Here is a 26,517-nt window from a genome sequence, read left to right as displayed (position 1 = left end):
ACCTAGGGAGCCCATCCCACATGCCCATGCTCTTTCCTCACCCCTCTGCCCACAGCTGCCCTTGGCCACTTCTTGGCCACCCTGTGTAGGATCTAGAGCAGGGAGGGACGATTTAGCTGGGTACATTCCCTTTGCCCCGTGGGGAGCAGGCCCTCTAAAGCAAGGGGCCCAGGGGACTTCCCTGGCGGTCAAGTGGTTAAGACTCCACGCTTCCATGCAGGGGGTTTTATCCCTGGTCGGGGAACTAAGATCCTGCATGCAGTGCAGTGTGGCCACAAAAAATAAAAAATAAAAATAAATGAATTAAAAAATTTTTAAAATAAATAAGTAAAGCAAAGGACCCAGGACAAGGGCTCTTCTCATTGAGGTTTATGTCAGAATTGCACAGTGTGACCAGGGCTGTGATGAGGGAAGCACTGGGGGCTGCAGGAGACCAGCCTGGAGAGTAGAAATGATTTCCCCAAGAGGGTGGTTGGATGAAACATATAATCAGCTGAGAAAAGGGGTGCTGGCCCTTTAAGAATGGGATGTGGGGTAGAACAGGGACCCTCAAGATTTGGGTAGGAAGCTCTCTAGACCTTTCCCATCACCACACTCCCCCAATAGTTATCACATCTAAGGGGTGTCCAGGATCCTGGAGGCTGTTTGATCTAATTCTCTTATTCTCCAAAAGGGGAAACTGAAGCCTAGAAACCTAGGGGAAGTTGCCCAGAGTTGTCCAGAGTCCAGACCTTCTGGTTCCCATGGGGCACAGGCTCTGGTCTCCAGAATCCTCTAGCTGGATCAGCCCTTCCTCCTCGCCCCAGAACCAGGGTCCAAGAAGGGAGGGCAGTTAGTGTGTAAAAGTATCCCTTGTGTGGTGTGCAACAGTACTCAAAGGTGGGTGACCCTTGGTGGGCAACTGGACTAGAAATGTCTAGGGGGGCAAGTGGAGGTGCCACTGTCTGAGGGGGTCAGGGACTCCCAACTCCCGTCCACCCGCTAGACCACACATGTGAGAGTGTGTTTGCCAGGAGGCAGCTGAGTGCAGCAACGAGGCCACTGGCTGGTAAATAATTGATCAGGACAGCTGATAGTACCTCCCCAGAACTGCCCGCCAGCCCCCAGCCCCCCTCGCCCCGGCCCATGCGTCTCCCGCCTCCTGGCCCAAACCAGCTGGACCAGCTCTCCCAGTGCCCGCCTGCAGCCCCCCCCAACTCCCGACAGCCAAGTCACAGCCTCCAGGGCACCTTTCGGCAAGCGGGTGGTGGGTCCTGGACTCAGAGACCAGAACGTGGGCTTCTGGGCAGAGATGGCCCTGCAAAGCCAGGTGTGGTCTCCGGCCACACCCATGTAAGTGTCTGGGGTCAGGGGGGCCAGTGGGCAGGGCCTGGGAGGGGCTCATGGAAGACACTGGCCTTTCCACGGAGCAGGGGAGGTGAGAGCTCCAGCTAGCCTCTCCTAAGGGGGCCAGGGAGAGTGAAGGGCGGCCGGCAGCCAACCCCCCCATGCTCTTCGATGCCCCCCTCCCCAGAAAGTTGGGTGGGAGGTGTGAACCCTCACCCCCTTCTTTTCTGGGGATTTTCCGCTGGCAGGCCCAAGCCCAAAGTCCAGCCTGGGGGGGTGGGGCTATTACTTGGGTGAGGGGCAGGGAATGTCAGGGTCTCTCACTCCTATGTTTTGCCTCTAGAATCATCCCTCAGTGTCCAGGGTGGGAGGAAATGCTTGAGATCCAACAGGAAAAAGTTAGCAGCTCCCAAACTGGGAAAGAGAATGGCAAAATGGAAATGATCACCTGCTTAATGAAATGACCACCAACTGTTCCTGGTGGGGCAAAAAGCCACCACCGTGAATGTTCTTCTTGTCGAGTTAGAGATAAGCAACATCTAACGAAATGTGCAGATTATTTTAATATTCAAGGTGTGAGGGCTTTTTAAAGTAAGAGGGTGGAGGGGCTCCAGAGGTTTGTAAAGAGTTCTGGAAAAGGGGCTCCCCCCAGGGACCCCAATTTGGTTCTTCACTCTTTTGGGTTCCCCGTTGCATTATTCACCAACTACAAACCTGGTTGCCTAGCAATGGGAATCCGATCCTCCCCCCAGCAAGGAAGAGGCAGGGAGATTACATCTTGGGGGTGGGAGAGCAGAGGGGGGGACTTTAGCCTTCCCCCCAGGGGCAAACTTATTAACAGGGGGTCTGAGCTTCCTTTGGGATACCTTGTAAAGCATGACTTCAGCATCCTGCCCCAACTGGAATTGGGGACACCCCAGACTGATCTCTTGTCTCCTGGCCGTCAAGAGGAGGATGCCTAGACTTCCCTCTTCCCCACAGTGTTCCCAGTATTTGGGATCTGAGAGCCTTGAGTTCCAATCCTGACTCGGGGACATGAGACAAGTCTTTTTGCCACTTCTTGGAGCCTCAGTATTCTCATCTGTCAAATGGGGACAGTACTACTATTGATACTTACCTTCTAAGATGGTGGAGAGGGTTAAATAAGTTACTGTGAGTAAAGCATTTAACAGTGCCTGGCACGTGGTGTGCACTGGCTAATGGTTGGCTGATTTTCTTCTCAGTTGGAATGCCAACTCAGCAAAAAGTTGACTACAGTGTCTCAAGATCAGGGCAGGGAGGGGGAGGGGGAGGTGGCTGTGGGAGCCTAGCGAAAGCCCCATAGAGCACTTAGAGCGCTATATATAGCAAGCGCTAAATGTGAACTCACTATTATACCTTCACGGTGAGGCCAGAGAAGATCCGGGAGGCCCCACCAGAGTTTGGGCAATGAGGTTAGTTAGTGCTCAACTTAATAAATGTTTGAGGGCTTGCTCTGTGCCCGCCCTGGGCTAAGTGTCAGGGCCAACAGGCAGACAGTTATATCCTTCTAGATATTGGCCTGTGAAGCACCTTCACATAGTCAGTGCTCAATGCATGTCTCTGATGATAGGCTGATGTAATGATGACTGTCCCCGAAGTGCCCTGCAATACCAGTCAGCCTCCAGCTTCCAGGGGGAGCCCAAATGGACTAGGGGTGGCCCTGGAGGCTGGGAATTGGGGATCCTGGGGTGCTTTGAGGAGGACAACGATGGGGGTAATCTCAGGTTAAACCTTAAATGGCGAGTCACCCTCCCCCTCCTCCCAGTTCAGAGTCCAGCACTAGGCAGTGTGACCTGGTGGCCCTTGCCCCCAGGGATGGTGGCTTGCAGGTGGCGGAGGCAACTCCAGAGTTACCATGGCAATGGCATGTGTCCATGTGGGATGGACACTTTTCTCCCCAGACTCCCTCACCCCCCAGCGCTTAAGGGATGCTGAGTAGGAGCCAAGGTCCAGAAAGGGTGTGGAAATGGAAAAAGACACAGAGCATGTTCGGGTCTGGTGGGATTCGAGAGTTTCTGGGAATGGCTATTATAATTAATCAAAAACATTATTAGTCATGGGAATTATTTAATTTTTTTTTTTTTTTTTCTTTCTGGCTGTGCTACACAGCTTGTGGGATCTTAGTTCCCCGACCAGGGATTGAACCTGGGGCCTCGGCAGTGAGAGCATGGAATCCTAACCACCGGACCGCCAGGGAATTCCCTAAAATTATTATTAATAATAAACTATGCTACTGTTTTTGGAGCACTATGTCCTAAGTTTTTTCCTGCATGGATACTTCCTTGCAAGGCCATCTCTCTCTGCAAGGTGAGGGTCAATCTATCCCGGTCCATTTTACAGATGGGGAAACTGAGGCTCAGAGAGGTGTTGTCAAGCCTAGGAAGGGATTTAGCTCAGTCTGTCATGGTCTCTGCTCTCTTCCCCTCACAGAACCCCTGCCCTCTGCCCCGACTCCTCCCAGGTGCAAAGGGGAAATAGAGGAAAGTGCTGGGTTTTGGTTGGTTTCCAAGCAGCTCAGGGATCTTGGCTCAGAGAGGGGTATTCGAGAGGCGAGCCTGCTGAGGTGTGGGCCCCTGGGAGACCCCTTTGGCAGCCCCCTCCCTCTCCCTGCAGGCCCATGGCAGAGAGCTCCCTCTACCGGCAGCGGCTAGAGGTCATCGCGGTAAGTGAAGCCCTACCAGTGCGGTCAGCCTGGAGCCCTGGGCAACCCTAGCCTTGCCCCAAGCTCTTTCCTCTCCCCCCTCCTATCACAGGGAGCAGGCCTAGGGCTCTGAAGGTGCGGGGAGCACCCTCAGCTCCAGCCTTTCTCGGGGCGCCCCACCTAAATCCTCAGGCCCCTCCGCTCCCCAGTTCCTCTGATCACTGACACCCCTAGAATGGAGAGCTGCGAACTCCGCACTCTCGAAATCTATAGCATCCGATGCTCCACTCTTGAACCCCAGTCTCCAAGATACCCCATGTCTGAACCCCATCTCTCAGACCCCCGTATCTGGACCTCATCTCTCTGAACTCCCATATTTAAATCTCCATCTCCGTGGACCACATCTCTCTGAACTCCCCATCTCACTAACCCCCATCTCTCTGGACCCCTTCTCTACATCCTAGTCTCGCTGGATCCCCATGACTGCACCTCCATTTCCGACCCCCCATCTCACTAGCCCCCTCCCTTTGATCCTCATATCTGGACCCCCATCTCTCTGAATCCCGTCCCTCTTAACCCCGTATCTCAGACACCTCCCACCCCCGGATTCCCATTCCAAGGCCCTCCCATCCACAGACCCCAGTTCCGCGCGGGCGAGGCCTCTGCAGCATCCCGGGCGCGGCCGGCCCCGCCCCCGCCGGCCCCGCCCCCACCCGCTGCTGAGTCAGGGCCTCCGCAGCCTCCTCCCGGCCCGGGGCCCAGACTTGTGTTCCGCCCCCGGCACGGCTTGCAGTCCCGGGAGTCCCGGGAGCCCCGGGAGCCCCCGGGAGCCCGGCGGAGGAGGGAGGGAGGAAGGAGGGAAGGCGGCCCCGCCCGGCCCCACCCGGCCCGCGGGCAGCTCCGGGTCCTCTGTGCGCAGGAGAAGCGGCGGCTGCAGGAGGAGATCCGCGCCGCGCGCCGGGAGCTGGAGGAGGAGAAACTCCGTGTGGAGCGGCTCAAGGTTGGGGGCGGGCAGGGGCGCCTGCTTATCCCGGGCAACGAAGTGGGGGTGTCTGTGAGAGTCAGTTCTGGGAACCAAAGGAAGATCTGTTTAAACATGGGGGGCGGCATTGGTTCCAGCTTTGGGGGCGGGCGTCTTCCCCAGCTTGGGAGAGTGGGTGGTTGTGATGGGGACATTTGGTCCACCTTTGGGAAGAGTATGGGGACAATGGAGGTGTTTGTTCCGCTTTGGGGTAGGGAGGGGCTAATAGGGACATTGATTTCACCTTTGGGGGTGTCTGTCCCATTCTGGAAAGGTTGGGGAGATTGATGGGTGTTTTTTTTTCCAGCGTGGGAAAGCTATGGGTTGGTAACGGGGTGTCTGCCCCACCTGGCGTTGTTGGGGCACGTATCCCAGCCTGAGGGAGAAATGTCTGTCCCATCTGGGTGGTTGTAGGGCAATAAGAAATCTGCCCAGGGTGGGACGTCCAGAGGGGGGCGCTACATGAGGTGGGGTAGTCCATGTGCCCCTTGCCATGCCCAGAGGAAGTCTCTCCGGGAACGCTGGCTAATGGACGGGGCAGCTGAAGAGCCAGAGCGGCCCCAGGACCCCGCCTCACAGGACCCGCATTCACCTGAGGACCAGGCTCAGGCCCGCATCCGGAACCTGGAAGGCAGCTTGTTCACGTGAGTAGGGCGCCTGCCTGACAGCTTTGCCCCAGCCTGACTAGGCCAGACCCCTCAGCCCACTCCAACTGACACTTCGGGTGGGGTTGGTCCATAAGCCTGGGGTCCAGGCTCCCAGCAGCCCCTTCTCTTCCCCAGACTCCAATCCCAGCTGCAGCTGTTACAAAGTGCTTCCACAGGTGCCCAGCACAAGCCCGCAGGCAGGCCCACCTGGCGCCGACAGGTGAGGAGCTAGGGGAGCAGGCGGTGGGAGGAGGGGGTGTGGCAAGCAGACCCCAAAGCAGGACCTCTCCAAGCACAGTTTAGATTCTGGGTCCTCTGCTCTGTGGTCTTGGGCAAGTCGCTTTCCTTGCCCAAGCCTCAGTTTCCCCATCTCTAAAATGAGCATAATAACAGCACACACCTGGAAGAGGTGTGAGAGAGGGTCGGTGAGATCACAGCTTAGTACCCGGAACAGGCCCAAGGGACCGTTTTGATATATGGTTGCCAATATGACCTGAATGAGGAAAGCAGTCAGCAAATGTGGGGAAGTGTTCATGGAATTCAGTCTCAAAGGTGGGAAAGGGTCACCGTGAGATGCTCTCATGATTTGGGGCATCTACATGGCTTTTGGAGTTTTGGGTTTTGTTTTGGTAATGCCTCTATTAAGATACAACGCAGGCCATACAACATACAGGTTTTTGAAAACCAAGACAGCTTCACATTAAAATCTGGCTCTCTGGGTTGTCCTTGAAGGCCAAAGATCCAGTAACATTTGCACCTGGCCACAGTGAAGTGTGGGTTTTCCACAGTCCCCACCTCTCCTTGATGCCTTACCTTGGCTCCCAGGTGCCTGTCTCAGGACAAAAGGGGAGAGGAGACCTTTAATTGGGATAGGAAGCACTTGTTGGGTTTTTAGTCTAAGCCGGGAATTCCCTGCTAGAGATGCACAAGGCATGATTCCTGGCCCAAGAGAGCTCACGGTCCAGATGAGGAGATGGGGTGCAAAGAGTCTGTGAGGGGGGAGCCCAGGATATAGGGGAAGCTCATAAGAAGCACCTGAGTGAGGTTGGGGGCTCAGGGACGGCTTCCTGGAGGCAGTGACATCTATGCTGAATCTGGAAGGGAATCTGGAATACAGGCAGAGGAAACAGCCTGGGCAAAGGCCTAGAGGCTGGAAAGAGGAGGGTAGGATAGGAGATCTGTGGGGTTTGGCATAGGTGGCCTGCAGGACTGTCCTCAGCTCCCCTCCCTTGGGCTCATCTTTCCCTTGATCCCTTCCTCACTCCACTCTAGCCACCCTGACCCTCTGTTCTATTCCTTGAACTTGCCTAACTCACTATAGCCCCAGGGCCTTTGCATTTGCTGTCCCCTCCGGCTGGAATGCCCTTTCCCACCTCTTGACTCAAGGCTGGCTCTTCTCACCTTTCAGGCCTTTGTTCAATGTCACCTCCTCCAAGAGGCCCTCCTGCATCTTATACCTAAAGGAGGCACCCCATCACCTCCCAGGCATTCCCCAGCCCCTTATCCTGCTTTTCTTTTCTTTTCTTTTTTTCCTATCATAGCCCTTCTCACTCCCTGAATTACAGATTTCTGTTTTATGTTTATTACCTGCTTCCTCCCACTGGAATGTAAGTTCCAATAGCAAAAGGCTTAAGTGTCCCTTAAGTAACCTCAGTAGCTGGCAGAGTAGGTCCCCAATACAGAGGGATTGGCTGCATGGCCACAATATTGATTGGGCACCTACTGTGTGCAGCGCAATGGAGCAGAGGGAGATGAGACAGGTGAGGAAGGCTGAGGTACAATAGAGGGTTTGGTCCTGATGGTAATGGGGAGCCATCGATGGTGTTTGAGCAGGGGAGGGGTACTGGCATGCAGGAGGCTGGAAGTGGAGATGTGGGCTGGCCTGACCTTGTTTCTGCCATCCCTGCAGGGTCACCGTCCTCTATCCCAGCCCACCGTGGAGGCAGGTCCTGCAGGTCGGTGTTTTGAGGTCTGGGGCTCGCAAGAGGAAGGGCCTGAATCTCACTCTGTTGCCCCATCTCTCCTTTCCCCTTCTCCTCTGACGCCCCCAGGCCAGACTGATCTAAACAAGAGAGCCTCCATACCAGCCGGACCAGTGGGCACATACCCAGAGTCCCCCTCTAAGTCCGGAGACGAGGCTGTCGGGGCTCCACCAGCCCCAAGGAGGATCCCTGGGGCAGCAGGGCCCTCCTCAGAAGCCAATGGCCCCTGCCCTGGATCCAGCCCCCCTCCGGAGCAGGAGCCGAGTCAGGGAGGGGCAGCATGTGACGGGGGAGTGAATGAGGCCAAAGGGGGAGGCATGGTGAAGGTGGTGTGGGAGGGGCTAAGGGCCACGGAGGACTGTACCACGGGGGCCACAGGCCCGGAGCTGGAGGCTAAGGTGGAGGAGATGGTCATGGAGGCCATTGGGGACAGACAGGAAGCCGGACGCCCAGAGCTCCCCTCGTGGGTCAGGGAGGACAGGGGTATCGTGGAGGTGGTCTGGGAAGGGGTGGGAGGCACAGAGGGCAGCGACTCAGAGGCCACGCGGGAGGTGGGCAGAGGCCTGGAGGCTGCACAGACCAGCTCACCAAGGCTCCAGGAGGGAGCGGGGGGAGCAGCTTCTGGGGAAGGGGAAGGTGCCCCCAGGGGCAGCCCTGATGGTGATGGGCAGGGGGGCTTTGGAGGAGAGGAGGGGTCCTTCATTTGGGTGGAGAGAGTGACCCTCAGTGAGGAGTGGGAAGAGCTGGTGGTGGAGGGGGTGGAAGGGCCAAAGGCACTGGAAAGGGAGGGAAAGGATGAGAGTCCACCGGGGGCAGGCGGCAGAGGCGGGGAGGAAACGTGGGAGGTGGAGAGGAGGCGGGCAGAGGAATCAGCGGGGAAGAGAGGAAGTGAGGGAAAGGCAGGCGCGGAGCCAGAAGGAGCAGAGATGTCACTGGTGGTGGAGAGGAAAGGAAGCGAGGAATCCTTGGAGCCGGAGAGGAGAGGAGTTGAGGAAAAGGTGGAGACAGAGATGGGAGGAGGTGACAAGCCACTGTCGGCAGAAAGAAAAGAAGTTGAAGGACCTCTGAGAGCAGAGAGGGAAAGAGGCGAGGAGCCGTTGGGAGTAGAGCAGAAAGGAGGTGAGGAAAAGTTAGAGGCAACTGAAGAACCATTGGTGACAGAAAGAAAAGAAGGTGAGGAATCACTGATGGTAGAGAGAATAGGAGGTGAGGAAGCATTGGAGGGAAAGGAAAAAGGAGATGAGGAATCACTGAAGGTAGAGAGAACGGGAGGTGAGCAGCCGTCGGAGGCAGAGACAAAAGGAGATGAGGAATCACTGAAGGCAGAGAGAACGGGAGGTGAGCAACCGTCGGAGGCAGAGACAAAAGGAGATGAGGAATCACTGACGGTACAGAGAACGGGAGGTGAGCAGCCGTCGGAGGCAGAGACAAAAGGAGATGAGGAATCACAGAAGGCAGAGAGAATGGCAGGTGAAGAGCCATTGCAGACAGAGAAGACTCAAGGGGTCGAGGAAGATCTGAGTCCAGAAGAGCAGAGAGAGTCAGGAGGAGGAAAGGAATGTCAGGCAGAGGAAGTGAGTGACGAAGTGGCCCCCCTGGGGGCCGAGGAGGAGCCAAGGCCGGAGGAAGGACAGCAGCCCCAGGAGAAGCAGGAAGGCTCCCCAGAAGCAGAAGCAGTGAAGCCCCAAACCGCTGATGAGGGCCAGGACCCCTCTGGGGATGCCACCCCCCTCCTGGCAGAGACCCCAGCTCAGGAGCAGCCTGCTGAGTGCCAGCCACTGCTTCAGGTGGAGGAGCCCAGGGCCAACCCCAGTGCCCACACTGTGCCCACCTATGCGCCTGCCCGGCAGCCGGAGCCATCTGCCCCTCCTGAGGGCGAAGAGGCGAGCGGCCCTAAGCAGAAGACGTGCCAGTGTTGTGCGGTTATGTGAGCCCACGCCCTCTACCCCACTCCCAGCTCCTCTCACAGCTACCTCGGCCTCTTGGCATCAGCAGATGGTCCCAGGCGCAGACAGGGCACCACGGGACTGGTGATGGCACCTGGGAGCCAGCTGGTCCACATGTCCATCTCCACCTGGGCTTCTGGACCCCTTGGCCACTGCCTGTGACCCTGGCCCCCTTCTGTGACAAAGCCTTCATACTTGAAAATAAAATGTTGAGCATTTGGACAGTGTGAGTGTGTGTGTTGTTGGCACAGAGCCACCTCACCGTCTCCTGGTGGGAAGTGGAGGGCTTCACTCTGCTAGAATCAAAGATTATGAATCAGTGAGAGTGTAGATATGGCTGCTGTAACAAAAAGACCTCAAGCTACAGTAGCTATCAAAACAGAAAGAATTTATTTCTCTGGGCACTTCTGATCCATGCCATCACTCAGGAACTCTGGTTCCTTTCCATTTCTTGCTCCACCTTCACCTTGGGTATGGCCAAAGCTGGATCACAGGGCACATCAATGCTCCAGCTCATGCGAAAGGGAAGGGAATATGGAAGAGCCCCCACGCAGACCCACTGTAGACACATGTCACCTCTGTTTATGGTCCACTCATAAGAGCTCAGTCCATGGCTGCACCTAGCTGCAAGGGAGGCTGGGAGTGCACCCAACTACAGTTCTGTTATAGCAGCAGGACAGATTTGGGGAGGCAGCTGCCACTCTGGATTTTATATATTTTTCTTTGCTCCCTCATCCATCCGTATATTCCCTGTAGGGCCAGGCCCTTTGCTGTAGGGGTCCTTCAATCTCAGCTTTTCCTTGGCTGGGTGTCCTCAGGCAAGTGACTCAGCTTCTTTGAGCCTCAGTGTCTTCATCTGTCAAATGAGCACCCCTCTCCCCTCCTGGGGTTGGTTCCGTCCATAACCTGGAGCCTGGGGTGTGGCCCAGAAGGCCCAGCTCCTCGGGTGTGGGCAGGAAGTGTTTCTCATACCCAGAGTCCAGTGGGGCTGAGGCCTGGGGGGCCTCCGTAATCGGTACCTGCTCTATCTCTTCCACTTCCAGGATGGGCGAGTCCCCAGGGGGCTGGGCCTGGGGCACCTCCTGGGAAGAGAAGAGGCTGAGATTCCTCCCCTCATACCCCCCGATTCTCACCTACTCCCCACTGTCCGAGCTTTCCCCAACCCCCCAGAGGGCCCTGACAAGCCAAGCTTTCTGCTCACCTTCACGTGGGGCAGGCTGAAATTACTGTTGGCAGGATCAGGAACCTTCTCCCAGACCCAGTGGGGTAGTACCTTGTGCCGCAGGTGGACGCACCTGGCAAGCAGGTAAGAGTCAGGGCAGGGAATCCAGGCGGCTAGACACCCATGCCCGGATTGTAGGGTCCAGGAACGTCACAGAGACCTGAAGCATCATCCCCTTCCCACATCTCCCCCCAAGCTCAGCTAACGCCCAGCTGCCCTCCCAACCTGGGCAGAGACCCGTGTGTCTGACAGCCTCACCTTCCGGAGGTGGCTAGGCTCACGCCACAGCCCGTCAGGAGCAAAACCCATATGAGAAAGACAACTGGCAGAACTTTCCATTTCAGGGTGTTATCTGGAAGGGGGGGGAGGGGCAGAAGAACATTTGGACACAGGGAGGTGGGGGGGGGTCAGGTAAGGCTCATGGGTGGAGCTGGGAATGGGTAAGGGAGGTGGATAAAGGGGCCTATGAATGGGTAGGGGCTAAGGGTGGGGGAAATCTTGGGGTGGGAGTGGGGCTTGTGAAAAGGTCAAGGTCAAGGTCAGGGATGGGGTGAGAGGGTCAGAGACACACATTGCTTGATAATCCACAGCAGTATTTAGCAGCACCAAAATGCACCATCAACATCCCGAAGTCTAGATGTTGTCCACCCCCTGAAGTTCAGTAATGATTAGATAACCCCCTCCAATGCCCCCCTCTCTGGGCCCCCTCCCATGGCAGTCCTGCCCCAGGCCCGTACCTGGTAGGTGAAAGCGGAGGCTTGGACCCGGTGGGCCCTGTCCTGCGATGGTGGACGCGGTCACCCACAGCTCACAGGTACCCCAGTGAAGGTCGGGCAGGGTGATGGTCCGGGTGCTGCCACTCACTGAAGAACACACCCAGAGCGGTTGGGGAGGCAGTCAAGTCCCATCTCAGGACCTTTGCACGTGCCATGCTGTCTGCAACACTCTCCCCCAGATATCCACATGGCTCCCTCCTCATCTCCTTCAGCTCTTTGCTGCAAGGTCACCTTCTCAGGGCTTCCCTGACCGCCCCCACCCCACAATTAAAATAGCACCTGCTCCACCACTCATCTTCCTTGCTTTATTCTCTAACCACCACTTATCACCATCTGACACACTGCTTAGACATTATTTACTTTGTCTATACCTGCATGTCCCCCATTAGAAAGTTAGCTCCACGGGGGCCATATTCCCAGCACCTGGATCAGTGCCTACACACTTGAGGAGCCAAGTGCTTTTGAGAAAGCACTCAAAAAAGATACACAGGGGACTTACCTGGTGGCACAGTGGTTAAGAATCCGCCTGCCAACGCAGGGGACACGGGTTCGAGCCCTGGTCCGGGAAGATCCCACATGCCGTGGAGCAACTAAGCCCGTGAGCCACAACTACTGAGCCTGCACGCCTAGAGCCCATGCTCCGCAACAAGAGAAGCCACCACGATGAGAAGCCCGCGCACCGCAACAAAGAGTAGCTCCCGCTCGCCGCAACTAGAGAAAGCCCACGCGCAGCAACAGAGACCCAACGAAACCAAAAAAAAAAAAAAAAATGATATACAGTTGACCTTTGAACAATGCAGAGGTTAGGGGTGCCGACCCTCCACTCCTTTAAAAATCTAAGTACAGTATAATTTATAGTGCACCCTCCTTATCTGTGGTTCCTCTGTATTCCCAGTTCCACATTTGCAGATTCAACCAAACGCAGATGGTACTGTACGATTTACTATTGATAAAAGCCATGTATAACTGGACCTGCACAGTTCAAACCTGTGTTGTTCAAGGGTCAACTGTATATCTGAATAAATAAAAGGATGCATGAGTATCATATTCCTCACCTGCACAGAATCCAGTGAAGGGAAATTCACCCCAGACGAGGGGAATACATTTGCACCTCCCGGTATTGTTTTTGTTTACTTTTTAACTGAATTGCCCTTTTTGGTTTTCAAGCCAAGAGAGGAAGCAGCTTTTTGGTTTGTTATAGGATTACAGGAGACATGACTACAGATCAAGATATACTGCCATAGAAAGATGTCCAAGTTAAATCATCAGGTGAGAAAAAGAAAGTTGCAAAACATCACGTTCATAAGCTTCAGGGGCCTATAACGTAGTCCTCTTTTAATAATACGTACATGTACACATAAATATATATGATTTTTAACCTAATGATATCTATATACTTGTGCAAGGTGCAATCATGGCGAAGTATCTATGTTAAAAAATAAGTAGGCTTTATCGGTTAGAGACAAATGCTGAAGTACCAAATTATTTAGGGGTGAAATGATGCCAAAGGCTCTAGAAAAAAAAAAGTGTGGGGATAAATTGAAACAAGATTGATAAAATGCAGAAAACCATTGAAACTGGATGGTGGGTACACAAGGATTTGTTATACTATTTTTCCGACTTTTGTTTGTGCTTGAAATTTTCTATAATAAAAAAGTTTAAAATTTTCAGAAAACACAACTCCTATCTCTATGTTAACATACGCATGGCAAAATATGGAAGCTGCGTTGTCAGTATCAGTGAAATGATGAGAATGACGATATACTTGAGTATACGTCTTTAATGTGTCAGTTTTTAAAACAAGAACAGATAACTTTGGTAATTAGAAAAAAAAGGGTATTTTGAATTTTTATTATTTTTTTGCTTTTTCTTTTTATTGTATCTATATGAGATGATGGAAGTTAACTAAACTTATGGGAATCATTTCACAATATAGGTAAGCCAAACCGTTACACTGTATACCTTAAACTTACACGGTGATGTTGTCAATTACATCTCAATAAAACTGGAGTGGAAAGGGTAAAAAAGATATTTTAAAAAGGAATTTGTGCTCAGAGGAAAAATTTAGCCTACACCCAAAGGTATGAAAAAGAAATAAAAGTCATCTTTAGGGACTTCCCTGGTAGTCCAGTGGCTAAGACCCAATGCAGGGGACCTGGGTTCAATCCCTGGTCAGGGAACTAGATCCCACATGCCACAACTAAGACCCGATGGACCCAAATAAATAAATAAATTTTAAAAATCATATGTAATCCTACAGTCCCTATTGACATTGTGGGGGAGTTTCTTTTCATATTTGTGCCTCTGCTTCGCTCAGTGCTGGGTTTATTTCACAAAAATGGAACCATCCCACAAAGTTTTACAATCCTTTTATCTTTTTCACTTAATAAAATATGACAGGCATCTTTCAATGTCCATAAATATAGATCGAGTCTTCATTTTTAATGGCCAAATGGCAGTCTATTACACAGATAGCCACCTGGGTTATTATTCACTAGGGAACCAATGATAGCGTGTGTTCTCCCAGGGGCTGAGAGGGAGCCAAAGGGGCCCATCTGGGGCTAAGGGGAGGGGTAGACTGATGGGTGGGTCTTGTGGGGGCTGGGAGCAGGGGCAGGAGGCAGTGGAGCTCACCATTCATGCAGACAGAAGGCCTGGTCCCACTCTGTGCACACAGGGTGTAGTGGGTGAGATGGCCCCGAAGTTGGTGCCTTGGGACCTCTCCCCACGCTACAGCAGGGGTCCCTGGGGGGGCATCCTGGAGTCGCCAAAGCATTGGCCCTGCCAGGGGTACTGGTGAGAGAAAGTCAGCGGGTCAAGTTCTGCCAGGGTTCCAGGACCCTCCATCCTCCAGCCCCACCACTTACCTAGTTCCTCTCTGAACTTCCAGACTGAGGGGGCAGGGGCCAAGCCCCAAGGAGAGACTGCTGTCACCGTGATTTGGTAGGGGACCCCTCCTTCGAAATCCCCTGAGGGGGGTAGGAGCAAAGACCAGTTAGAGTTGGCTCCCCTCCCCGACTCATTTCTTATTTTGTAGGCATCTTCATTTGTGTCCCCAGAAGGACACCTTGATATAAGAATTTGAATAAATGTAATTTATCTGGGAGGCAACCCCAGAAAACACCAATAGGGCAGTGGGGAAGTGAAGCAGGGAAGGAAAGTCACCCAGTAAATATGTGTTAGAGAACAAGTTCCCAACGTGGCCAACCAAGGCTCAGTCCTGCTGGCGAACTCTGTGTGGCAGCAGAGAGCACAATCCTGAGCACCATCCCACCCGAGGAGGGTGGGAGCTGGGGTATTTATCCATCAACCATTATCAGTCATTGATAGAGGGCTGCATCTGAGGGACCTTGATTCCCCCGCACTTCCAGCTGTCCAGGCGGGCAAAATGCTTCACATCAGAAAAAGCCCTCAGGCCAGGAATGCAGGTGCCAGAGGCTGGGAGATAGTCAAATGCTGGACTATAAATGGGGCCCTGACACCAGCCATCGCAGTAAGGAAGGCTCCTGAAATCCCTTCTCAAAACCTAATGCTGCCATATGGCCTTCCCCAACTGTGAATTTTCCAGAATTGGGGCTCCTCTTCTTTTGTCCATATATACTTATGGGTCTTGGGACTCTGTCCTAAATCTCTCGCTCAACACCTTCTCATGCTCTCCCAAGTTCTTTACACCAAGGACAGACTCCCCAGTGTTAAATCTCAGCCTAGAACTTATTGCTAGACCTGAGACTTGAGTATCTGATAGTCCCATGGACAATTCCACTTGGATGAGCACATCAGGTGCAACATATCCAAATGGGTCCCCAAAATTCTGCTCTAAGACTCCCCAACAAGAATCTGCCTGCTTCTCTCCCTTCCTTGGTCCCCACCTGGTCCAGTCCCCACCATGTCCCACCTGGACATACACAGTCCCTTCTCCCAGGTCTCTTACCTCCAACCCTTGCCCTCCCAGTCTGTTCCTCCCACAGCAGCCAGGGGGCGCCTGTAAGCACCTGAGTCAGGACATGTCCTTCCTCTGCTCAGAACCCTCTGGGGCACCCACCTGACTCAGAGCAAAAGCCAAAGTTCTCCCCATGACCCACAAGGCTTTGCACACTCTGCCCCATCACCTCCCTTCCCTCACCTCCTCCCACTTTCCCCCTTGCTCATTCCACTCCAGCCACGCTGGCCTCCTCACTGCTGCTCTAACACATCAGGCACAATCCTGCCTCAGGGCCTTCGCACTGTTTGTTCCCTCTTGCTTTTCCCTTAGACATCCTCATGGCTCTCTGTCTCGCCTCCTTCAGGTCTTAGTTCAAATGCCACTCTCCCAGAGAGGCCTTTTCTAACTTTTTTTTCTGAAATAGCTATCCTCCCTCCTCTCCCTTACCCTGATTTACTTTGCCCCAATTACATTACAGATGTACTTGTTTTTTGTTTCATTGGGTGCCTGCCCTACAAGATGAGGATGGAGATGTTGGTGGGGATGAGGGTGGGGATGCTGCTGAGAGGAGAGTAGGGTGATGGTTCAGGGTTTCGCTTCAGGAGCCTGGCTACGTGGTTCAAATCCTGGTTCTACCACATACTTGCTGTATGGCCTCAGGTGAGTTGCTTAACCTCTCTGGGCCTTTTTCTTTATCTGTATGATAATAGCAGAAACCTACTTTATAAGGAAGTTTGAATGATTTAATGCTTATGGTAAATGCCAATACACATCAGCTGCCATCACTGTGTACCAGTGTCTAGAACATGGCCTGGCACACAGTAGGTAGTCAATGAATATTTCTTGCATGAATTAATGATACTTGAACACTCTCTTCTGCAAATCCAGCCATCAGTCTGCTCTCCAACAGCTGAAATGGGAACCCAGGTGTCCTGGGGCCTCACCTGGCAACACAGCACTGAGGTTTCCAGGAGGAAGCCAGACCCAGTTGAGATCCTCCAGGGGGTCACCATCTCGAGCCCAGTCCACCACGTGCTCCTGCAGCTCCCCGGACCCCTGCTGCCAAGTCACCAGCAGATCCGAGCTTGCAGGGATGCTGCTGACCACCACGCCGTGAGGGGCAAAGCGTGGACCTAGAGGATGAGGAGGAGAAATCTCAGCTGTCCACTCGGGAAGTCCCCTCCTGCGCCTCCAGGGCATTGCTCAGAGGAAGCTCACAGCCTCTCACCCAAGCAGGCCAAAGAGAGGTTGGTAGGAGGCTCCCAGCTTGTGGCGTTGACGGCGGACACCCCAGCCCACTCCGCTCGAGTGGGGATGGAGAAGCTGCAGCATGGGGTCTCCTCCTGGTTCACCTCCTGATCTTTTATCTGGAACCAGACTCTGTAGCTCACCTGCACGCAGTGCCCCGAGGCCTGAGGGATGAGGGGAAGAAGCGGTTAATATCTCCCATTTATCAGGCACATACTGTGCTTCTCAGTGAGGTCACCTGACAAACCAGTCTGTGAAATATTTTTGTTTCACTCTAAGATGAAAAAACCGAGTCTCAAGAGTGGCTCAGTGGAAGAGGTGGGATTAGAATACAGCTCCTGGGCCAGAACTAGGGTGAGGTGAGTGAGGCATTCACCTTGGCGGCAGAACAAGAGAAGATACCAAAAATCAAATCAAGATAAATTATATTTTAATGCAATATTTAAAAAAAATTTTTTTTATTGAAGTATAGTTGAATTACAATGTTGTGTTAATTACTGCTGTACAGCAAAGTGACTCAGTTATACATACGTATACATTCTTTTTCATATTCTTTTCCATTATGGTTTATCCAAGGTATTGAATATAGTTCCCTGTGCTATACAGTAGGACCCTGTTGTATGCAATATTTTAATCAATCAAAATTAATGCAGGGATTTCCCTGGCGGTCCAATAGTTAAGTCTCCGTGCTTCCAATGCAGGGGGCGTGGGTTCGATCCCTGGTCGGGGAACTAAGATCCCACATGCGGCTCGGCGCGGTCAAAAATTTTTTTTTTTAATTAAAAAAAATTAATGCAAAAATGAAAAACCATGACAAACAAATTATCAAGATTTTAACTAAAGACAGGATCTGACCATGCACTTATATGACCCTGTCGTCCCTCACCTTACCTTAGTCTGTCGTGTGCAGTTCTTAGGGACTGCAAAATTCCCACTGTTGTATAGAGGAGTAATTACGCATAGCAAAGAGGATAGTACCCTCCAGAGTGCTTTGGGGAAACTTGTGAGAATATTTGGTTGCCTCAATGATTGGTATTTGATGGGCAAGAGCCAGGGACACTACCCTCTCCTAGAAACAAAAAAATTGTCCCACGTCCCTTGTGACTTTTGAAGGTCTTCCCAACTGGAAACTTCTGTAGATGAAAAACCTGTCTAATAATTTTAACTGATCCTAGAACCAAACACATTTTGATGTATAAATACAAAACCTTTTGGGACCTGGTTTTAACATTCACTGAATTTTAAAATATTCTGAACATATGGGGACTTTCTAAGCACTTTTTATTATCTATTTCCAGCACAATCTGTGTTCTGATCAGAGAATTTTTCAATGTGCCCAGCATCACCTCATCCCTTTGAAGTCCTTGGAAACCAGCTCAATAGCCTAGCATGTGGATGATTTTGGTAAATGTCCTGTTTGCATATGGAAAGAATGCATGTTCTGACGTTTCCTATGTGAGTCCATTAGGTTGTTTGTTATTCATATGTTCAGATTCTCTGGATCTTGACTTGTTTTTCCATCTGCTTGTTATGAAATTACTTAGAGGGGTATGTTAAAATCTCCCACAACGGTTGTGGAGTCATAGAGTTCTCCTTGTAGTTCTGTCAATTTTTACTTTATGTATTTTAAAGCCATGTTATGAGGTACATACAGATTTAGTATTCATATCATACTGGTGAACTGAATATTTTGCATTATGTAGTAGCCTTATTTCCCCTTTATTTTCTACTGAATATTACAATACACTGTACACTGTATGTTATAATACAATATACTGTATGATACACATTTTAAAATATATGTATATATGGGTTATATTAGCTATGTATTTCATTTCAGTATAGTAAGGGGGCATTACAAAGTATGTGTTATAAAATAGAGGCACGAGGGACTTCCCTGGCAGTCCCGTGGTTAAGACTCTGCACTTCCAATGCAGGGGGCACAGGTTTGATCCCTGGTCGGGGAACTAAGATCCCACACGCCGTGCAGCATGGCCAAAAAAAGTAAGACAAAAAATGAATTAAAAAAATAATAAAATAGAGGCACGGAAACCGTGAATTAAGGTTTGAAAGCCAAAGAACCTCAGCTCTGCCACTTAGCTGTTGTTTGGTTTGGGGTAGCCTCTCTATGTCTCATTTTCTCATCTGTAAAGTTAGTTAATGTAAATAAGTGTTGTAGGCGAGGACCTGGCACATAGTAAGAGCTCTGTAGGTATTACGCATGGTTAAAGTTAGTGATATTAGATTGTGTGGCCCAAGAAAGTATGAGCCCTGTTGTTTTGTTTCTTGCCATATTTACCGTGAGCCAGGGCCTGGCAATGTCTGGAACACGGTAGGTGTTCAGCAGATGTGCATCAGTGAGGACTGTTTCACTCTTGTCTGTCATCTCACAATGCCCTTTAATACTAGCATCAAAGCCCTTAGCATATTCTGCTGTATTTTGTGGAGCTGAGCCTAGACTTGCTTCTAAATCTTTGCACCTGGTGTCCCCCCTGACTGGAACACTTGTACCCATCTTCATGTCTCAGCTCAGATCTCCTAAATTCAGCCAACATTGGTGGAGTCTTTCTCTGCACCCAGCACTATGCCAGGACCTCTCTGAGCATCCCCTCCTTGAAGCCCTGAAGCAACCTCAAGAGGGCAGCATAGTAACCTTTGTCTTGTTTACATCTTTGTTTTCGGGGGGTTTTTTGGTTTGGTTTGGTTTCTTTGTTTTTTGTTTTCTTGGTGTTTTTTTTTTTTTTTTTCTTTTTGCCCCACTGCTCAGCTTGCAGGATCTTCGTTCCCAACCAGGGACTGAACCCAGGCCCTCGGCAGTGAAAGCCCAGAGTCCTAACCACAGGACCACCAGGGAATTCCCTACATCATTGTTTTTTGGGGTTTTAATATTTATTTATTTTATTTATTTGGCTGTGTTGGGTCTTAGTTGCGGCATGCAGGATCTTCGTTGTGGCATGAGCAATCTTTTAGTTGCAGCACGTGGGATCTTTAGCTGCAGCATGTGGGATCTAGTGCCCTAACCAGGGATCAAACTCTGGCCCCCCTGCATTGGGAGTGCGGAGCCTTAGCCACTGGACCACCAGGGAAGTCCTCTACATCACTGTTATTTGGGGTTTCCTGACATGTGCAGAGATATGGTCCTCACAACTCACCTTCCACAGAAGCAGAGGTTCCTGTCCGCCTGGTGCCCCACAGATGTTCCCTGATATCCACACATCTTTTGGAGCTGGCAAGGATGAAAAAAGGAGAGACCATGTGACTAAGTTCTAGCCAATGAGATATGAGATGAAAGATACGTGCAACTTTGGGGTTGTGCTCTTAAAGTGCAAGGGCAGGCTCCCCGACTCCTGGGGTCCCACTGCGCTGGAGTTGTCTTCAATTTTTTTTTGCTGTGTGAGCTTGGGAAAGTTGCTTAACCTCTCTGAGGTTCAGCTTTCCCAACTATAAAATATGACAAATGAGAATGGCATGATTGGCCAGACTTCCAGGAGAGGGGCTGAGGGTGTAGGGGTAAGCCCAGAGATCCTCACCAGAGGGTGGTGTCTGGAAGGACAGAATGGGGCTCCACTCGCTCCACAGATCCTCTTCTTCTTCCACTTGACAGCGGCCAGATACCTCATAGCCAGTGGCTAGCTCCAGGTCCTGGATATCAACAGGGGTCAGGGGTATGGACTTCACTTCTGGTTCCAGCTGGGGGAGAGACAGGGGAGAGTGATGAGGCTGAAGATTGAATTGAAAGTACTTGGCCTTATATGTCAGTAGGATGACCAATACTGTCCTGCTTTGCCTGGGATCAAGTGGGTTCGTAGGACACAGGGCTTTTGGTTTTAAAATTGGGACAATCCCTGGAAAAAAAGAAACAAGTTGATTATCCTCTGTGCCAGGTATAGCGGTAGGTGGTAAATTCTATTATTAATATTATTCTCATTTTACAGATGAGGAAAACTGAGGCCAAGAGAGGGGAAGTGACATACCCAAGGTCACACAGCTGGTGAGTTCTGGAGCTGAGATTCATACCCAGGCAGTTAGATTGCAAAGTCTGCATCTTAGCATTGCTCTGAATTGCATGAATATTCACAGTGACAACAACTCTGCTCTATATTGTAGTGTTTTGCATGAAAAGCTGTGACTGAGACAGTGGGTTATCCCCAATATCCATTCTCCCCTTCTTCCTTTGGAAATAGAACCCTTGCGTATCTGTCGGGAACATGTGTGTCAAGAATAAAGACTACATTTCCCAGTCTCCCTTGCAATCAGGTGAGACCATGTGACTAAGTTCTGGCCAATGAGATATGAGATGAAAGATACTTGCAACTTCGGTGCCGTGCTCTTAAAGTGCATGGGCAGGCTCCCCAACCCCTGGGGTCCCATTGCACTGGAGTTGTCTTCCATTTATTTTGCTGTGTGAACTTGGGAAAGTTGTTTAACCTCTCTGAGGTTCAGCTTCCCCAACTATAAAATAGAGATCTTAAAAGCATCTACTATATAGGGAGGTTGGGGGTACTCATCAAGATAATCCATGCAGATTGCTTAGCTTGGGCCCTGATGCGTGGCAGGTGCTCAGAAATGTGAGCTGCTTTTATTACTTTTGAGTGTTTACTGAAAACCAGGCTCTGTTCCTCATCTGTAAAATGGGTAGGCATAAAACACATCTACCTCAAAGAGTTCTTGTAAGGATCCAATAGACAGCTTAGAACAGTGTCTGGCACACAGTAGATGCTAAGTGTCTGCGGTTAACCTCTTATTTTAAGGTTAATGTAAGCTATTTGACGATTTTTATTCATTCACAAAAATGTTAGAGGAAGTTTACTGAGTTTCTCAAAACTTTCAAGTGGAAGGAATTCCCTGGAGGTCCAGTGGTTAGGACTCCTTGCTTTCACTACCGAGGGCCCGGGTTCAATCCCTGGTCAAGGAACTAAGATCCCGCAACCACAACCTTGCGGCGTGGCCAAAAAAAAAAAAAAAAAATTCCAAGTGGAATTTGGATTGGGACTGCATGGAATTTATAGATTATCTTGGGGGAACATTTTTTAGCTGAACAAGATGCATGTACAGGCCTTCTGTGAGGAATGTGGACAGACTCCAGGGCCAGCTGAGGAATGAGCTCTGAGCTAGGTGTCTGATTTGGGAATGATGTCCCAGGCCCCGCCCAGAGTAGGGTGGGGGGAAAAGGGTCCCTGACACTCACCAGCGTCCAGGCCATCTCCTGGCATCTTCGGTAGTAGAACTGGCAGACCAAGACCTTATGGGGTGGCCACACAGGAGAGGCCCATTGGACAGTGGCCTCTAGGGGGTCATCCTCTGAGAAGTCCACATCAGGGTACAGATGGGGGGCATCTGGCTTCACTGAGGAAGGGGAGGTGCATTGAGCCAGGGCCTCCAAGACCACCCACCCCACACATAGCAAACCCCCACTCCCGCCTGTTACTTCGGGTTTCGAGGTTCACGAAGACTGGGGGCCAGAGAGGTTGGCCTGCCTTGGCCACCCAGACAAGGAGTTCGTCAGACGTGGTAAGCTGTTCCCGTGGAATGGTCACCCAGCTCTGCCCAGTGGGCACTGCCACAGTCCAGGTTTTGTTGGAATGGCTGTGAGGAGAGACGCGAGAATCGGGGCAGCATACAGTGGGCTGGGCCCAGAGCCGTAACGATAACATATTTTCTGCCTGGGTTCAAATCCCAGTTCTCCTGCTTCAGAGCTGTGTGACCTTGAGCAAGCAACTTAACTTCTCTGTGCCTCAGTTTCCTCATCTACAAAACGAGGGTGATAAAACTGCCTCCTGAGGGACTTCCCTGGTGGTCCAGTGGTTCAGACTCGGTGCTCCCAATGACCACGGTTCGATCCCTGGTTAGGGAACTAGATCCCGCACGCCCCAACGAAGATCAGTGTGCCACAACTAAGACCCGGCACAGCCAAATAAATAAATAAGTAAATGTGTTTTTTAAAAAGTGCCTGCTGAAAGGGCTGAATAGGGGAGGGGAACAATGAGATGAGAAATGGACTGCATTTAGAACAGCAAGTGTCAGGGGCACAATACATGTTATATGAGCATTGGTTATTTTATTTACTGAGCACCTATTACATATACGCACATTTACTTCTATGCAACTGTTCAGTCAGCAAATATATATTTCTGTTGTAGAAGCTGGGAATAGGATTATGACCAAAGCAGGCAAGGACCCACTATCCGGAGCTGGTGTTCCAGTGGGGGAGGCAAATGAGAAACTCATAAATATATAACTGATGGTGGTATAAGCGATATAAAGTACAATAAAGCAGGGTGAGGAGGATTCAGTGTGATGATGGGATGAAAAGTGACAGTGCTATTTTAGGAAAGGTGGTCAGGAAAGCTCTCTGATGAGACATTTGAATGAAGGCCTGAAGGATGTGGTGTGGAACCACGCGATACCTGGGGAAGAGCATTTTAGGAAGAGGGAGCAGCTGGTGCAAAGCTCCTGAGGCCAAACTGTGCCTGGTGTTTTACGAAGAACAGCGAGGAGGAGGCTTGTACTCTGGAGTAGAGTGAGTGAGCGAGAAAGTGGGAGGAGGTGAGGGCGGGGAGGTGACAGGCAAATTATACAGGGCCTGATGGGCTGCAGGAAGGATTCCGGCTTTTACCCTGAGTGAGGTGGGAGCCCTGGAGGGCTGTGAGCTGGGGAGGGACATGCCCTGATTCAAAAGTACACAGGTGCGGGACTTCCCTGGTGGTCCAGTGGTTAAGAATCCGCCTGCCGATGCAGGGGACAGGGGTTCGAGCCCTGGTCCAGGAAGATCCCACATGCCCCGCGGAGCAACTAAGCCCGCGAGCCACAACTACTGAGCCTGTGTGCCACCACTACTGCATACTGCGCGCCTAGAGCCCGTGCTCCGCACCAAGAGAAGCCACCACGATGAGAAGCCCACGCACCGCAAAGAAGAGTAGCCCCCAATCGCCACAACTAGAGAAAGCCTGCGCACAGCAATGAAGACCCAACGCAGCCAAAAATAAAATAAATTAATTTAAAAAAAAAAAGACTCCGTGCTCCCAATGTAGGGGGCCCGGGGTTCGAGCCCTGGTCAGGGAACTAGATCCCGCATGCCGCAACGAAGATCCCACATGCTGCAACTAAAACCCAGAACAGCCAAATAAATAAATAAATAAATATTAAAAAAAAAAAAAAATAAGAACAGAATTTCACAGGTGTGCTCTGGATGCTGTGGTGGAGAACAGACCGTGGGGCTAAGGGTGGAAACCGAGTCCAGGGAGGAGGTGACCGCACGGTCCAGGCCAGCGATGATGGGGACTGGACTATGGTGGGGGCTGAGGAAGTGAGGAGTGCCAGATTCTGGATAATGTAGAAGGTAGAGCTGGCAAGGCCTGCTGATGGATCAGATGTGGGTGACAGAGAGAGAGAGAGAGAGAGGAGTTGAGGACATCCCAAAGGGTTGGATTTCAAAGGTTCAAATCAAGGCCTTCAGAAAAAAACAACAAAAACACATGTGTTATGTTATGTTGCTGGTAGGAACATAAAATGGTGTAGCTGTTGCGGAAAACAGTTAGGTGGTTCCTCAAAAAGTTAAACACAGAACTGCCATATGACCCAGCAATTTTACTCCTAGGCATATACCCCAAAGAACTGAAAACAGGGACTCAAAAACTTGGACACATTATGTTCAAAGCAGTGCTAGTCACGATCACCCAATTGCAATTGCCCAATGGTGGAAACAACCCAAATGTCCATCAACAGATGAGTGGATGAACATAGTATATCCATACAGTGGAATATTGTTCAGCCACAAAAAGGAATGAAGTTCTGATTCGCCACGACATAAATGAACCTGAAAAACATGCTAAGTGAAAGAAGCCAGATACAAAAGACCACATGCCATATGATTCCATTTATGTGAAATGTCCAGAACAGGCAAATTCAGAGACAGAAAATAGATTAGTAGTTGCCAGGGGACAGGGAGTGTCTGCTGTTGGGGATGGAACTTCCTTTAGGGGTGATGGACATGTTTTGGAACTAGATAGAGGCACTGGTTGCACAACGTTGTGAATGTACTCAATGCCACTGAACTGTTCACTTGCAAACGGTTAATTTCATGTTATGTGAATTTCACCTCGTTTAAAAAAAGGGGAAGACCTTCTCTTACTCCCTCATCCTCTACCAATTAAAACCCTAGGCCCCCCCTTCTGGACATGGATGGTGGTGATGGTTGCACAACAATGTGACTCTACTTAATTCCACTGAACTGTACACTTAAAAAAGGCTGAGAAAAAAAGGTGGTAAATTTTATGCGTATTTTACCATCGTTAAAAAAAAAAAAAGACCAGCCTCCCATCCCAGTTCCCATCTTCAAATGTTCCTTTCCCTCTCCTCTCACTTAGCCAAATTTGAAATGAATTTGTGTTTCCATGTGTGATTCATTGTGAAGCAACATCAGTCACCCGCTCAGAATGTGGGCTCCACGAGGCTTTCTGTGTCTCTTTCACTGTTGCATCCCCAGCACCAGACCAAATGATCTTTTCATATGCTCAAAGAGGTTAAGCTATTTGCCTAAGGTCACACAGCAATAAAAACAGCTTCTAATCATTAAGCATTTTCTTTTCCAAGTGCATAACTCATTGAATTCTCAAAACCAACCTTGAGAGGCAGGTTCCATTATTATCACTACTTGATACAGGAAGAAACAGAGGCTCAGAGAGGGAAAGTGACTGGTCCAGGGTAACACAGCAAGGAAATAAGGGAACCTGGAATTGAAGGGCTTGAGAGTGGGGCAGGGCTGGGGGGTGCGGGTGGGCAGGACTAATGGGTCCTCTCAACCTGAGAAGTCTAGAACCTGAGTGGTCACTCTTCCAAAGCCTCTGTTTCCCCAAATCACTCCATTGTACTCACTACTTCTGGCTCTGGAGGTACAGCGTGGAAGGGGCTCCCAAGTCCCCAAGAGGCTCCCATGAGCAGTTCAAGTCGCCCAAGGGTCCAAATCCATAGCACTGCAGTGGCCCAGGGCTGCCTGGAGAGGGAGGAGGGAGGGTCCGAGGGAAGGGGGTCAATTCCCCCAGCCGCCCTCCCACCCCAGAACTTGAACTCCCCCCACCCCCGACAACTGTGGAGGGCGATCCAGGGTCCCTTACGGAAGTGAGCAGCAGGAAGGGGGCGCTGGGCACCGCTCCCCAGGCTTCGGGCATAACTCCTCCCCTCCCTCTACCAGCCACATCCTGTTACCACCCGAAGAGCCCTTTCCCCTACCACCCCCGAACCCCGGACCCTGGCTCCCACCTCGCTGCCGCCCATTCCCCAACTCTTCTCCTCGCCCGGTCCCTGCCCCGGGGGGGAGCAGAGTGGCATCCGGACCTTTGTCATTCATTCCGCAAACTTGCGGTTCACCCTGGAGGATGTGCGCTTTCGCGGAGCGCGGCGGCAGAGCGCCGACACGAGTTCGCTCCGTTAACTCACCCTGGGGCCGAGTCCTGCAGAACAGCAGCGTCAACAGGGGCAGCAGAACCAGCTTCGGCCGCGGCCGCGGCGGGAAGGGAGCGGCCCGGGTTCCCCGCATGGCGTCCCCGCGCCCCCAGTCCGGCCCGGCCCGGCCCGGCCCAGCGCTGCAGCGCGGCCCGCTTAGCTCTCGGGGTCCAGCGCCCGAGCAGCAACGGGAAGCGCAGCCACCCCTCCCAGCCGCCTCCGCACCTTGCGCTTCGGCTCCCCGCCCCTTAGCTGCGCCGGAAAGTCCCTCGCAGGGGCTGAGGAGGGGTAGTGGGGGGTGGGCGGCGCTGAGGCGTGGCCGAG

General features: G+C 51.5%; 2 protein-coding genes across 2 annotated transcripts; one reads left to right on the top strand and one right to left on the bottom strand.

Moving 5' to 3' along the window:
* The first annotated feature begins 1,202 nt into the window (after positions 1 to 1,202).
* PALM3 (paralemmin 3) lies at positions 1,203 to 9,803 on the top strand. Its single transcript, XM_068536896.1, has 7 exons — positions 1,203 to 1,332; positions 3,961 to 4,009; positions 4,908 to 4,988; positions 5,511 to 5,653; positions 5,792 to 5,876; positions 7,566 to 7,611; positions 7,708 to 9,803. Exons 1-7 carry the CDS (start codon positions 1,292 to 1,294, stop codon positions 9,567 to 9,569), a joined length of 2,307 nt encoding a protein of 768 aa, XP_068392997.1. The 5' UTR covers positions 1,203 to 1,291; the 3' UTR covers positions 9,570 to 9,803.
* Positions 9,804 to 9,955: 152 nt separating this feature from the next.
* On the bottom strand, positions 9,956 to 26,405 carry IL27RA (interleukin 27 receptor subunit alpha). The gene is made up of 14 exons (XM_068536894.1): positions 26,188 to 26,405; positions 25,627 to 25,744; positions 22,181 to 22,338; positions 21,941 to 22,098; positions 20,283 to 20,442; positions 19,905 to 19,978; positions 16,733 to 16,916; positions 16,449 to 16,637; positions 14,450 to 14,551; positions 14,217 to 14,375; positions 11,544 to 11,669; positions 11,065 to 11,158; positions 10,786 to 10,879; positions 9,956 to 10,666 (listed from the first exon to the last, which is right to left on the bottom strand). Exons 1-14 carry the CDS (start codon positions 26,285 to 26,287, stop codon positions 10,412 to 10,414), a joined length of 1,971 nt encoding a protein of 656 aa, XP_068392995.1. The 5' UTR covers positions 26,288 to 26,405; the 3' UTR covers positions 9,956 to 10,411.
* Between the last annotated feature and the right edge of the window lie 112 nt (positions 26,406 to 26,517).

Source organism: Eschrichtius robustus, chromosome 2 (genome assembly GCF_028021215.1).
Source record: "Eschrichtius robustus isolate mEscRob2 chromosome 2, mEscRob2.pri, whole genome shotgun sequence".
Lineage (NCBI taxonomy): Eukaryota > Metazoa > Chordata > Mammalia > Artiodactyla > Eschrichtiidae > Eschrichtius > Eschrichtius robustus.
The sequence above is the reverse complement of the archived record's forward strand: the minus strand, read 5'-3'. Positions and strand labels throughout refer to the sequence as shown.

What these genes read in the sequence shown, in the direction of transcription:
- PALM3 (XM_068536896.1), top strand. Translation starts at nt 1,292, where the DNA reads ATGGCCCTGCAAAGCCAGGTGTGGTCTCCGGCCACACCCAT. An exon ending in AGCGGCTAGAGGTCATCGCG is followed by an intron (nt 4,010 to 4,907) that starts GTAAGTGAAGCC and finishes CTCTGTGCGCAG; the next exon opens with GAGAAGCGGCGGCTGCAGGA. An exon ending in CTGGAAGGCAGCTTGTTCAC is followed by an intron (nt 5,654 to 5,791) that starts GTGAGTAGGGCG and finishes TCTCTTCCCCAG; the next exon opens with ACTCCAATCCCAGCTGCAGC.
- IL27RA (XM_068536894.1), bottom strand. Translation starts at nt 26,287, where the DNA reads ATGCGGGGAACCCGGGCCGCTCCCTTCCCGCCGCGGCCGCGGCCGAAG. An exon ending in CTGCAGGACTCGGCCCCAGG is followed by an intron (nt 25,745 to 26,187) that starts GTGAGTTAACGG and finishes CTCCCTCTCCAG; the next exon opens with GCAGCCCTGGGCCACTGCAG. An exon ending in CTTCCAGACACCACCCTCTG is followed by an intron (nt 19,979 to 20,282) that starts GTGAGGATCTCT and finishes CATCCTTGCCAG; the next exon opens with CTCCAAAAGATGTGTGGATA.